This window comes from Cyprinus carpio, chromosome A21 (genome assembly GCF_018340385.1).
Source record: "Cyprinus carpio isolate SPL01 chromosome A21, ASM1834038v1, whole genome shotgun sequence".
Taxonomy (NCBI): domain Eukaryota; kingdom Metazoa; phylum Chordata; class Actinopteri; order Cypriniformes; family Cyprinidae; genus Cyprinus; species Cyprinus carpio.
Window position 1 is genome coordinate 21,204,584 of NC_056592.1, and position 13,242 is coordinate 21,217,825.

The window sequence follows — 13,242 nt, forward strand, 5'->3', positions numbered from 1 at the left end:
GCACTGCTGCGTTGTTAATTCAAAATATTGCAGAAAGAGAGAACATCAATGCGTAGAAGATCTTGTTTACGTCAAAACTGATGCCAAGCCGTTCACATAGAACGCATATTTTGCTCATTTTCTAGAGGGACATCTGTCACCGCTGCACTCGCTTCTCGCACAAGAGAGCCACATGTTTAGAAAGCCATGTAAAATAAATGTAAATTCACCTTTTAAAAAACATGTCTTGAGACTTTATGGCAGGTTTTTTCCCCATCCCACTGCTCTCATGTTTTTAAATGAAAAAGTCCTCTGTGCTATTGACTTTCGTCCCTTTGTATTAAACTATGCATACACATACAGTGCTGTTTTGTTTATAATCATTGTGGTTTATAAACATTATTTTAAACATGCACCTTTTTCACAGATAGTTATGTTATTTTATTGCTTTGATTAAATGGACATTATTAATATTTTGCTCGATGTGCCTTCTGTGGCCTCAGGAGAGAAGCCAAAAGCTTTCTCTTTCTTACTGAAATTATGCCTTTTAAATCTGAATATTGATAATATTTTAGTGCAAAATTTGAATTTGGATTTCCAGCCATTTTGATGGCCCTAATAATACACACAGTCATTGAAGAGCAGCAAAGTCTGTAAATTTCTGACAAAGTTGAGTCCTAACCACTGGTTGACATCTTGACCCTCATTGTCCTCCTTCCGTTGGCTTAATCTCCAACCTTCATCACCATTTCACTGTTTGGCCATCTCTGCATTACGGACTATATAGATGTACTGCTGGTCTACTAAATCGACCTTCACATAGCTGTAAGCCCAAAAGTGTGGTACACATGCATCATGTGGTCTGTCAGGTCTCACTGTATTTTCAGCATCTCCCATCAAATGCTTTGGTTTATAAGTTCATTTTTGAAACTTTAAATTTCCTGGCGGATTATTATCTGGAGTCTTTGCTCCTCCTGTTATATATCTTGTAACGTTGTATAATGCATGCCAGTAGTTGGCGGCTGTGCACATACCTATAGACTGAACACAAAATATGCATTCGCATGACAATGTTTCCTCAAATTCGTGTTTTTGTAGTTTACACAGAGATGAAAACAGTATTTTTAGAAACTTTGACTTTGAAACCCATTTTCAAAAGCCCCCCAAAACAATGAACGGCCAAAACGCATAAAATATTTTGTTGGTTTTTGTTGAAAGCAGTGTTGTGTAAACGCCCCTAAGTGTAATTGGTGCTGTTGTGTATAAAATACTATGCAATGATAACAACTTACCTTACTCCTAACCATACTGAATCTGCTGATCAGCAAAGGTCCTCAAAGGTCCAGGAAGGGAGCCATGTGGTGAGCATGATAACAATATGATGAACGTGAGGAAACCACATCCAATTTCAATTAAAGGTCTATTGAATACCCATTAGGCACTTTATTTCCATTTTTCTAATTTTACTTTAAAATAATCACCCCTCTGAGCTATTATGAGATAGAAAAAGGTGCATTCAAAGTCAGGTCGGTTGCATCAAAAGCTAAATCTTTTCTCTTCAAGCCACTAATCCTGTTACTAAATGGGTTTCTTGAGTTAGTGTAAATAGCCTTTGTGAACAAGAAGGGCTGTTTGCATTTAGTGTGAATAGACATGCCGTTTCGTAGCTGCTAGTAATCACACTTTCACAGTTATTTTAACAGTAGTGGTTTTACAGTTTAATGATACCATACACGTTGCTCATCAATTATAATAATGTGATCTCTACAGTAGTATCCTGGATCCCAGCATGCACTGCAGCATGAATGCATTTTTATTTTTGTTGTTGCAGTCATTTGTTTTTATATAATTACCTTTCAAACGTTATGTCTTCTGACTGCTTATATGCTGGGGGTGGATAACCAGAGCTCACAGTCACAGTTCATTACAATACAAACTGCAGTTGTGTGTGAGAATCCTGCATTAATCCATCATTCACTAAGTTTCTGAGTCAGTGAATCAGTCCAGCAGAAGTCTTCATGCTGTTGATCTCATCTTATTATTCCAGTCAGAAGACTTATTCAAGTCTAATTCAGGCTGTCTTATGGTCGTGTGAGGGTGGCAGATGCAAGCTCTGACAGAACATATGATTCACTACTGTCAATGAGATGGAAAATAGAACAGAATTTCCTTGATATCTGCCGACATACAGGCTCCTAAAACAACCTGCTGTCAACATACACACTTATAGCAATCGGTCTAAAGCTAAAGGAGTTTCTTAAATGAGTGTTTGCGTGAGGGAGTTGATGAAAACCTAATAATTAAATTGGATGTTAGATTAAAATAAATAAATGGAGACTACACAATTCATCAAAATAAAATAGCAATCACAATATAGCTTTCAACATTTCTGTGGACAGAAATCTACAGAATTTCACCAATATTCCCCCTAAATAAATGCTAGAGGAATTTTGTAATTGGCAAATTCTTATTTGTAATCAGTAGTTTACAACAGTAATATATTCATGTCTTCGTTATTTATAACTAGAATTAAAAGTTATAATAATAACTAGGACGCGGAAAAGAATATGAGACATTTTCACATAAGATGCCACTGTTAAAATGCAAACAAAATAAAACATTTACTGAAAAAAAAAAAAAAAAATGAAATAATTTACCCTATTTTTGAAATAATTTTGAAAATAAAACATTCAAACATAAAGTGAACTTATAAAAAAAATGAAATAATTTATCTGTTATGTAATTTGGCCAATATCAGAGAAAAGTGAACTTATTGAAATACTAACTTAAAATCTCTGAAAGTAAATATTTGGGTTCACTGTCAGCATGTAACTTACTAAATATGCAATATGACACACATATATATTTAAACTCTGGAAAGGAAATGTGCTTAACTATGATGAAAGTAGGCTTCATTTACTTTTTATTTATAAAGATTTTTGTTGAAAAGCAAAATACTTTGAAAGTAACATTTGATGTGAGGAGTTAAAGACTTTGACGCCATCTGTCTTTTTAGTGTACTTGCTCAGCTGATCAGAGAAAGTACACCAGGTTAACGTGAAAAAGCTCATACACTGTAGATTTATTTGCGAGGAAGCGCCCCGTGTGTCCGCAGCGACAGTGATGGATGGCCTATTGACAGCATCTTTCACTGGCGAGTTGTTGTGAATAATTACTTCAGATTGAGGAGTGTGTCGAACACTAAAGCGTATAGATTCAGCAGAGCTGGAGTAAAGGAAGGCTTCCGTGCTCTTATCAGGACCATAAAGTGAGATTTTAGCAGGTTGTCAATGCTAACCTCTGTGTAGAAGCCATTTATCAGTCAAGATGTTCAGATAATCACTGTCAGAATGATCTTTATGTGCAATTAAACGTCTATTAGATCTCGAATTTAAAGCCTGAACAATAACACACCAATGAACCAACAGATTAAATGTGTTTGAGTCTCAAACTTACATCATCAATGCATTTGTGCTTACAGTTTTATTGTTTCTGATCCTGACTGTTAAAGGGAAAGTTCGCCTGAAAATGAAAATTAGCTGTTAATTTTCTCACCTTTAGGCCATCCGAGAGGCAGGTGACTTCTGTAGAAGAGTAAAGAAGATTTTTAGCTGAATCTAAAAAAAGCTGGAACTCAATACATCGTCAGGAGCCATGGGTATTAATTTAGTGTTGCCTGAAATGCTTTTTTCGACTCTCAAAGTGTCGGTAGCTGCTAAATTGCATTTTATGAATCACAAAGGATCACAGTTTCAGCTAAAATCTTCTTTGCTGTTCTACTGAAGAAAAAATATCACCTACATCTTGGATGGCCTGAGGGTAAGTTAAATAACTCATTTTTTTTGGGTGAACTATCCCTTTAAGCAACTGATTATTTAACCGTAAGTTCACTCAGTAGATGAGTAAATGTTACATCACTCAGTTTCACAGAACTGAAATTTATACATAACTTACATTTGAGAAAAAAGTACACAGTGAAAGAATGAAAGGCTAATTTCAGTGAAAGTAATTTACTGTGTGACATTTTTTCCTAAGCGTATTTGTTTCTTTTCATTAAAGCCACACACTGCGAATCGTTCTGGTCTCATCTTTTATTGTAAAACTGGAAGAAATATATATATCCCAGGCAACACTATATTTACATTATACAATAAAGGTATCTATACAACCATTGCTAATAAATCACTTGAGTGTATCCGGATCTCAGGAATCTGTTGGAGAATTTTTATTGTTTTAAGTTTGTTACAGGTTAACAGATACTTAGTTGAAATTTCATGGTCATAATAATTTTAGTAGACTGTGTTCTACATCCCATGAAGCACATCCGTGAGTTAAGTAAAGCCACTATATTTCTGAAAAGTGTAACATTTCACAATTTTACGACGTATTAAATTAAATGTACATGTACAAATGTACGCACACAAATGAACAGAACATGGTGCTGCTTGACCACGAGACAAGCTGAGAACTAGACAAGATCTTTGCTGGTTGGTGTGGTCAGCTACACTACAAGAAAAGACAAAAATCAATCAATCAATCATCAAAAAAGTAGCAATTACTGCCATTACTCAGTTGCAAAACATCAATATTTCAACAGTTATTGCCTTAATGCTGAAAAATGTGTTGCATAGAGATTAACCAGCTCAAAGACAGCTAACGAATGTTAAAGATTATTTCAAATAAACAAATACACACATGAAAATAAATCATTTCTCGTTGTTGAGTTTAGGCCCTTGGCATTTTGTCATGATTGAAATGCAAATGTTTGAAAGAGTGTTTGGTGTAATATTCATGTGAATTTAATGAGAGTAAGTGAATAAGTGGTGCTAACTTACACACTTAAGGACCAGGTTTTATTCACCATACACAATGTACTTTGGGAGAAACAAATCTTATACATACACAGAATTAGGCAATAAAAGCCGGCATGAGGGTGTATGTCAGAACAAATACACCAACATCATGACAGCTATAATATTAATCATTTACAAATGCACTCAGTTAAGAAAAAATATCTGAATAAATCGGATAAATAAATACATAATCTAAATAAAAAGTTAAAAATGAAACAAATAAAGCCTTTGGTTCTTGGCCTGTTGATTAGCAACTGCAAACGGCTACAGCACTTCATGTGCCTCAGGTTTGCCAGAAGTTCAGGTAAACACAATAATAAGTGTTTTAATGATGCACATAAACAGAGACTGAGGTGTTGAACAAGTCTATAACACACTGAAAAAAAAACAAAAAAACAAATGCACGTGACGAGCACAAGAAGAGGCTGAAACAGTCTGGGGACAATAGAGTATAATGAAGACAAATGGATGTAGACTTAAATGTGACTCAATGAGGCACAAGATGCTTCATTTCTGCCTCATTGGCAAAAGTCAGGCTGGCATTTCAGTGCTAAAAAGAACTGTGAACAAATAATACAGGCGCACACACACACACACACACACACACACACACACACACACACACACACACACACACACGCATTATGCAGAAGTAAAAGAACGGCATATTATGTGCAGGACATACTGTATTATTGTACAAAATGTGTGCAGCTAGTTTAGTCTTGAACAAACAATAGATTTATGTCACATGATTTTGAAACCACTTTTAATGTAGATAATTTCTCCCGCAATTATCTTTTTAATTAATTTCATCCATAAATCGGACACATACTGCTTTGAGTAAACAATGGCTGGGACTAAATCCAGCTTTCTGGCGCAGTCCTTAAAGGGACAGTTCACACCTTAAGAGTAAAAAAAAATTGCATTTCAGGCAACACAAAATGAATACCTGTGGCTCCTGAAGATATATTGAGATCTTTTGAAGTTTTTATTCAGTGTGATTCGGTGAACTGGTTCATCTAGTTCACTAAAAAGAACCGGTTCAGAAGAATGATTTGTTCGCGAACCAAATACCACTCCGGACTGTTTGGCTGAGTTTGGTTTAAAGGTATTAATATTGTAAACAATGTTCAGTTTCTTGCACAGACAGATCATTTCGGTTCATAAGACCTCAATATGTCGTCAGGTGCCACAGGGATTACTTTTATGTTGCCTGAAATTATTTTTAAATCTTAACCGCTGACTTGCATAATATGAATAATGAAGGACCATGGTTTCAGTTACAAATCTTAATGTTCTACTGAAGAAAAAAAATCACCTACACGTTGCATGGCCTGAGGATCTTTAACAGCAAATATTAATTTCTGGGTGAACTATCCCTTTAAAAGCCAGTCATACAGGACACAAACTCAAATCGCTCTATGGTTAATATACTGTATGCAGGGCACATTTATTCAACGGTTGTTAGCCCACTGAGTTTAATTAGATTTGTTTGGGCCTTAAATTGGTCGTATCTGTGTCCAGTTTAATGTTCATTGAGGTCTAACCATCTGGCTTCCTAAAGTAATATTGTAGTCATGCATATCTGACGGAGCTTGAAAGCACATTGAAATGTCAATTTAGCCATTTTGTCTCAAACAGGGCGATTTAAAGCCGAGTCGCAGTAGAGATAATAGTGTTTTCAGTGCAACAGTGACTCTAATTTGGCTCATGTGTGTCGAATGTACTGAATGTTTTCTGTTGCCTTTCAAAAATCTGATGCATCAGATTTTATTATTTATTTTTTTATTTTTTTAGCACAGTGGACCTTATTCCTGTCTATTTCTATTTAATAGGAATATACTTTTCTTTCACTGTTATTTGCTATTCTGTTCTTCAGCTGCATGTTTGAATGTAATACATCAATGTAGGATTACTTTAATATAACTAAAGTTTGTGCTCAGACAGAATTGATGCAAAAAAAGCCAAAAGAAGATCCACACACACTTTTTTCTTCATGGCAGGTGTTTCCATTGACTTTTATTGTTTTTAAACTGAGCTAATGATATGTTCTATCCCCTAAGCCTTTACACAAACCTCTGCATTTTCATCAAGACATAATGTAGTATGTTTATTAAACCATTTTCCTGCTTCATACAATGGTTTTTTATCCGTGTGGGGACATTTGATGAAAACCTGAACAACACGCACACTAACACAAATCCTACTTCTTAAAGAAATTATTTAAATAAAAAACAAATATGTAATGTAGGATTTGTCCTATATGATGTCCCCAAAGGGAGGTCAGCTTAAGCACACATTTGGGGATAACTGTGTACCCAAAATGTAGCTCGACAAAAATGCAAACACACACACACACAGATCTTTGAGGATGACAAAAAGTACTCACCTCATTACAAAAAGGAAAATGGAAAAATGTTACTGTAACGTGTTTATTATAAAGAAGTGTTGTACTAATAACTGTAAAACAAAAGCTGTTGAACTGTATGATCAGAAACACTGGGATGAGGCAAACAACACTTTCAGCTTTCTACATTGACAAAAATGAGACATGATGCTGATGTGGACACATTTCCTGCAGTGACTATAGTGAACACACTGAGGAAAAAAAGAAAAACACTCAAACTTTAAAAAGCATTGTGCATAGTTCAGTCATCACCTAACCTGTCTGCTGCTTAACGCTATTTCTGCTAACAAGGAAGTGCAAAAAAATCATCAAATTAGTTCACTGTTGCACTGAAGGGTGTCTACGTTCGTTCCCTTGTTGGATAAGGTTTCTTGTCATTGAATGTGTGTGTACCTATACAGAAACCCGCATGTGTGTTCGTTTAACTCACTACTAGGATCGAGTCCGTTCGCATCCCTTAAAGGTTTGCCCAAGCTTTGGCCGAGTCGACCGGCGCAATCCTCTGCAGAACCGGCCCGCGGTACGCCGTTCATACCTCACCCACCCAGACCACTGTGTTCCCTCTCTTGACGTCTGACACCTCACAGTGAGGGCTGCTCTGTTTGCCGTCCAGAACGAACAGGGACTCGGCCGACGATGTGACCAAGTAGCGTCCAAACACCCCGCTGGAGACCACCACCCTATTAGTGTCTCCCCAAGGCCAGCTGGGGGCCGGAATCGGATCCTTGACGTTCTTGAGGGCTTTCGTTCTTCCCGATGCCAGGTCTGAGAAAACCAGCTTCGAGCCCTGTGCCGAAGAGACCACGATCATGTACTGGTTGGCCTCTGTGAAGGACGGCTGAAACTCCAAGTCTGCGAGGGGAATCGAGACCTCTGCCTCATGGCTCGTCTGCAGCTCGCCACTAAAGGAGATGGTCTGGACTTGGAGCATTCCGCGCCGCTTGTCCACGGAGACAATGAAGCGGCCGTCTGGAGAGATGAATGGCTGGCCATTGATGTTAGGATTGGGTCCAATGACCGCGTCGCTTACACTGTCGATGAGAAGCTGTGAGCTCGGACCCGAATGGTCCTCCACTTGGCACTCGATAAAATAGTAGCCGCTTAAATGAGTGTAGGCCATGCTGGCTGGGATACAGCTGTAGTTCTTCAGACTGATGGTCTTGACGAGACGGAGGGTCTCAAGGTCGATTTTATGCACCGCAGGCTCTGATTTTAAGTAGACAAAGCCAAACCTGAGATGACAATGGTCAAAGACAGGTTAATGATCTTTCTGCAGATTTATTAAGTGTAGCACTTTTAATTACAACCGTTATTTGCTCGCTTCCCATTTTTGGAAGAATTATTTGGAAAATCTGACAGAGGTCATGCACGCTGAGCAGTGGCGATCGTTTCGTACCTTACGTGGGTGATAATGAGGTTGGTGGGAGGGATGTAGAAGTCCTCCACTCTTTCAAATGGAGCACGGATGATCTTACGCTGCTCCACCGTGCTGGCAGAAGTGATCACCTCAAAAAATGGAAAAGAGGGAAAAGAACATTACAACCAGGGCCAATGGCCAGAGACTACCGGCTATGAAATATGTGCAATTTTCATTTTCATTAAAAACAGGCAGAAAAAATTGGGAAAACATTGCATTTAATTAAAATCATTACAATTTGGATTATTAATTATTATTAATGTTTTTATGTATTATTGTTATGGTTACAACCATGCATAAATATGACTAGACTAAGCTGACAAAGATCAAAGATCTTCAATGACTCTTGCTTTGATAAAAAAAATTTTATATAATAGCATTTATGAATTTACTGTTTATTATAATATCATTTATGAATTTACTGTATAAGTATATCTTTCTGTAGTGTAGTTAATTATGTCTATAATGTTTTCCCTATTCCCTTCTCAGTTAATTATCATGTATCATACTGAAGGTGACACCTTGCTTCTTTTCTGGTTGCATTTTTACAAAGTGCACATTTCAAACGTGTACTTAAGAGTGTTAAGAAACAGACATGAACGTGAACTCTCCTTAAGTGCACATTTCATTAATATCTTCAAGTAGTTTTTGTTTAAAGGGGTCATATGATGCGATTCAATTTTTCCTTTCTCTTTGGAGTGTTACAAGCTCTTGGTGCATAAAGAAGATCTGTAAAGTTGCAAAGACTAAAGTCTCAAATCCAAAGAGATATTCTTTATAAAAGTTGAGTCAACCACACCCCCCTAAAATGGCTCGTTTAAACACTCCCCACGTCTACGTCATGATGTGGGAAGATTAGCATAACACTTCCAAAAGAGGACACAACTAGAAATCAGTGGTTAAGTTGTATTTACAACACTGTTCCAGAACAGTTCAACCCAAATATTTCGTGTGCAGCACATCTGATGGAGGACTGTTTCCTGATCCTGGGAGAGTAGACTACAATGCCGGCTGTTCTGACTCACAGTCAGTAAATATGTTTAAATATGTAAAGGATTTGCCACTCATGATTCAAACGTGAGTTTTGAGCAGTGTAGAGCAGCGGTTCTCAATTCCAGTCCTCGCTACAGACGTTTGTTCTATTCAAACTTAAGTGCCCTGCGAAGTGGACATCACAGGCTATTCCGCCATGATTCCAGGTCGAAGCAAACGTATATGTTCCATTCAAAGTGCATTGAAGTGTGCAAGATGTAAATTTTAAACTTTATTTATTTACAAAGGTATATGATGTCACACTTGTCTGTGTGTGCGCAGCGCAAATCTGTGAATGAATGTTCCGAAGTGAGGTAACTTCAACAGATTTCCCCTGCTCAGGTAGTAGGGAGCAATGAACACTGTGTAGGGACCATGTCAATGGGAACACAGTTCATGCACGGAGCTCACTTCTAACGATCTGATTACCTGAATCAGGTGTGTTATTAAGAACCTCTGGTGTAGAGTAGAGCTTGTTGTTTGTCGTTTCTCCGATCAAAAATGCAGACATGGTTTTATGTTTACATGGCACGATACAACTTTTTTTTTTAAGGTTTTTTGAACCTTAAACCAAATAAACACATTTAATTCACCAAATACACCAAATAATGTTCTTTTTAGCAACATCATATGACCCCTTTAAACATACTTTTAAGTACACTACAAGTGCACAACACATTTATTTTCATAAAGGCATTTTCCATGCCATTTGTGTTATAGGATATTTAATGTATTTACAGCCATTTTTATATAATAAAGCACTTATGAAACAGTAAATATGGGATTGCTATTAGACACTCACCTTACCTTATATTAATAAAGGTACATTCACTTGTTACCCAAAAGATACTACCAAAATGTATGATGTTATTGGAAGTAAAGTTTAGAATTTACAATGATTATATTAAAAGCGCTTAGAAAGTTGATTAAAAAAGCCACTGATGGCTTCATAACAAGTGGCCAGTGCAGATGATTATGAATTCAAATGATGAGTTCTTAATTTGTGAATGTGTGTGTGAGGAGTGCAGGATCAGAGCCAAGCGCACACATGCGGCTGTATCTCCCCTCATTTGTTTAATCTAATGAGCTGACAAACAGGTTCAGATCTTTGACTCAGAATATTGAGCTATTTAAAAATGGGTTTGATATTTCACCTCTTGAGCTGAGCACTGCCTCCGGGCTCGACAAATCACCCGTGCCCGGGTCAATTACTCGCATTCAAAATGAGTCGAATGTTATCAAGCCGTTTATTTGTTGTGTGAATCCATATCCCCTGCAGCCGATTATGCAGCTTCCCTCTAAAAGTGCTCTTTAGCATTTCTAAGTGATTCATAGCGAGCGCCTTCATTATTCTGTGCGGCTGGAGCTCTGTGGGCATGCTGAACAAGCAAACACACCTGAGGACTTTCCTGCTATTTAATAAAACATGAATTATTCATGTGTATGGGGGTTGGAATTACACATTGTTTGTTAAATAAAAAGCCTTTCATTTGCTCTGTCTTTGAGGCTGTGTGTTTCTCAGATGTGTGCGCTGACATGAGGACAGCCGGGATCAAACCTGGCAAAGAATAAAGCGGGAACCGGGCAAATTTTCTTTGTGCAGCAGAAAGCATCTTATTCGCCTGTAGCTCGAGTCAGGAGCTCTACCTGACTGCACTGAAAAAGTGTAGAATCTATTTTCATTCAGAAACTGCTAGTAAATTTTACAAACAACTACAAAGATATGTCAAGTAACACTGAATTAAATGAGAAATTGTGAAGTAGAAAAACTGAAATTGTATTTTCTAGTTAAACATACTCCACATACATCTTTGTTTACAACGATAAAAAAAAAAATTACAGTGTGAAATTAATCTTCATAATGCATTCAAAATCTGTATACTATTTTCACATTTCAGGTCATATATATGTGTGTGTGTGTGGTATTAATGAGAAATGTGTGAGAAATTTCTAAGAAAATATAATCTGAGATTTGCCAGTATTAACTTGAATTGAAAGGAATTGAATTAAATTCCTTTGAACTAATAACTCATGATTGCTTAAAAACAGTCCAAATTCATGAAACATATTTATTTCTAACAAAACCTAAATATTACACATAAAAAGTTTTCAAACAAAATAAATTCATTTTACTTGCATAAACTTTTTTACTTTCAGGTGGAAAATGTGATGAGTTTTTCATGCTGCAATGGTTCATCAGTCATACATATTCAAGTTTATCAGAAACATGAACAAACACACTTTTGGCACTGAATTTTGTTTGAGATTTGGGGAAAAGGCTGAATATATTTTACAAAAGTTGTTTGGCACTGATATAACTTCATAGATAATTTTACAAAAATATTTTTGACTCCATACCCGGTCAAAATGACCAGAGCATGAAACATGTAACTTTTTGGTTATATATCCTTAATAATTATTGTAAAAAATGTGGAAACAAACAAACAAACAAACAAAAAAGTATATTGAGAATCTTAAAGAATTTGCTAAGTTTTGTTCCCTTACTAAAAACTAAGCATTTTTAGATGTATCTCTTTTATGTATCTCTTTTGGGTCAGAATGGACCTGAACGTGTTATGAAGCTGCAGTCGGTGCAGAAATGCATTTGTCAAGCAAAGACTATCACACATTAACACCAAATATTCAAAAATACAGACTGTTAGCAGATAAACAACCTCTCATAACTCCAATGAATGAACTCTCAGGCTAAACATCACAGCAGGACGGCATGAAGAATGTGTGAGCGCTCTAATTTGCTTGAGAGTCTTTGGGAACTAACTAAATGAATCATCAGAAACAGTATTTTCCACGCAGACAGTGCAGGCTTTGTGAGTGTCACCTGCAGTGTAGAGCGGGACTTCAGCAGGTCTCTCCAGCTCAACAGCCACAGCTGATCGTGAGATTTGTCGTAGAAGAGTTTGACGGGCATGGCGTCCGTTTCCACTGCCTGTTATTCCAACACAAGAGGGGAAATTCATTCAGTTTTGCTTGTCAAGAGCAAATGTTGTGAGTGATTTATTTTGCCAATGTCATAATAAAGGGTGCACTTTCACTGCAAACTCTTTCAGAATGAATGTAAGGTCCAAATGAAGCCAGAGGAGAGCCAACTATTGAGTCTCTGAGTGCACACGAGTCATGTTTCCTTCATCAACTGATTTTTAAATTAATTTCAGACGTCGAAGCAAAATTGTGTGTAAATGCAAGTTACTCAGTATTAGCTTCTTGCTCACTGATCTGTGTGAAACAGCACATTCACAGTCTGAATTACTCTGAATATCAGTCATGTGATTTTACTGTGGCCTTGTGATCCACAGCCATCGATACTGAGAAGCTTACAGTACTGTTTGATTCATGAATGAAAAAGCTCTTACTTATGATTAAATATTGCTTAGTACTGTTTGTTATACAGTATTTCTAGTTTTCAAGTATTCATTACAGAGTATAGTTTTTATTATTATTATTATTATTACTATTCTAAATCCGTTTTTATTTTTATATTTTCCATTTTTATCTTAATTTTAGTTTCAGTAACTTCATCTTAATTTAAGTTTGAG

At 36.7% G+C, this 13,242-nt stretch overlaps 1 protein-coding gene across 1 annotated transcript in view; it reads right to left on the reverse strand.

Annotated features, from left to right (window-relative positions):
• Positions 1–5,218: 5,218 nt before the first annotated feature.
• Positions 5,219–13,242, reverse strand: part of fstl4 (follistatin-like 4) — a 161,499-nt gene continuing 153,475 nt past the window's right edge. The window contains exons 14-16 of the mRNA XM_042711302.1: positions 12,528–12,635; positions 8,636–8,745; positions 5,219–8,471 (exon numbers count right to left, since the gene is read on the reverse strand). Coding sequence (XP_042567236.1) covers positions 7,769–8,471; positions 8,636–8,745; positions 12,528–12,635 — 921 coding nt within the window. The 3' untranslated portion in view covers positions 5,219–7,768. The remainder of the gene's footprint in view (positions 8,472–8,635; positions 8,746–12,527; positions 12,636–13,242) is intronic.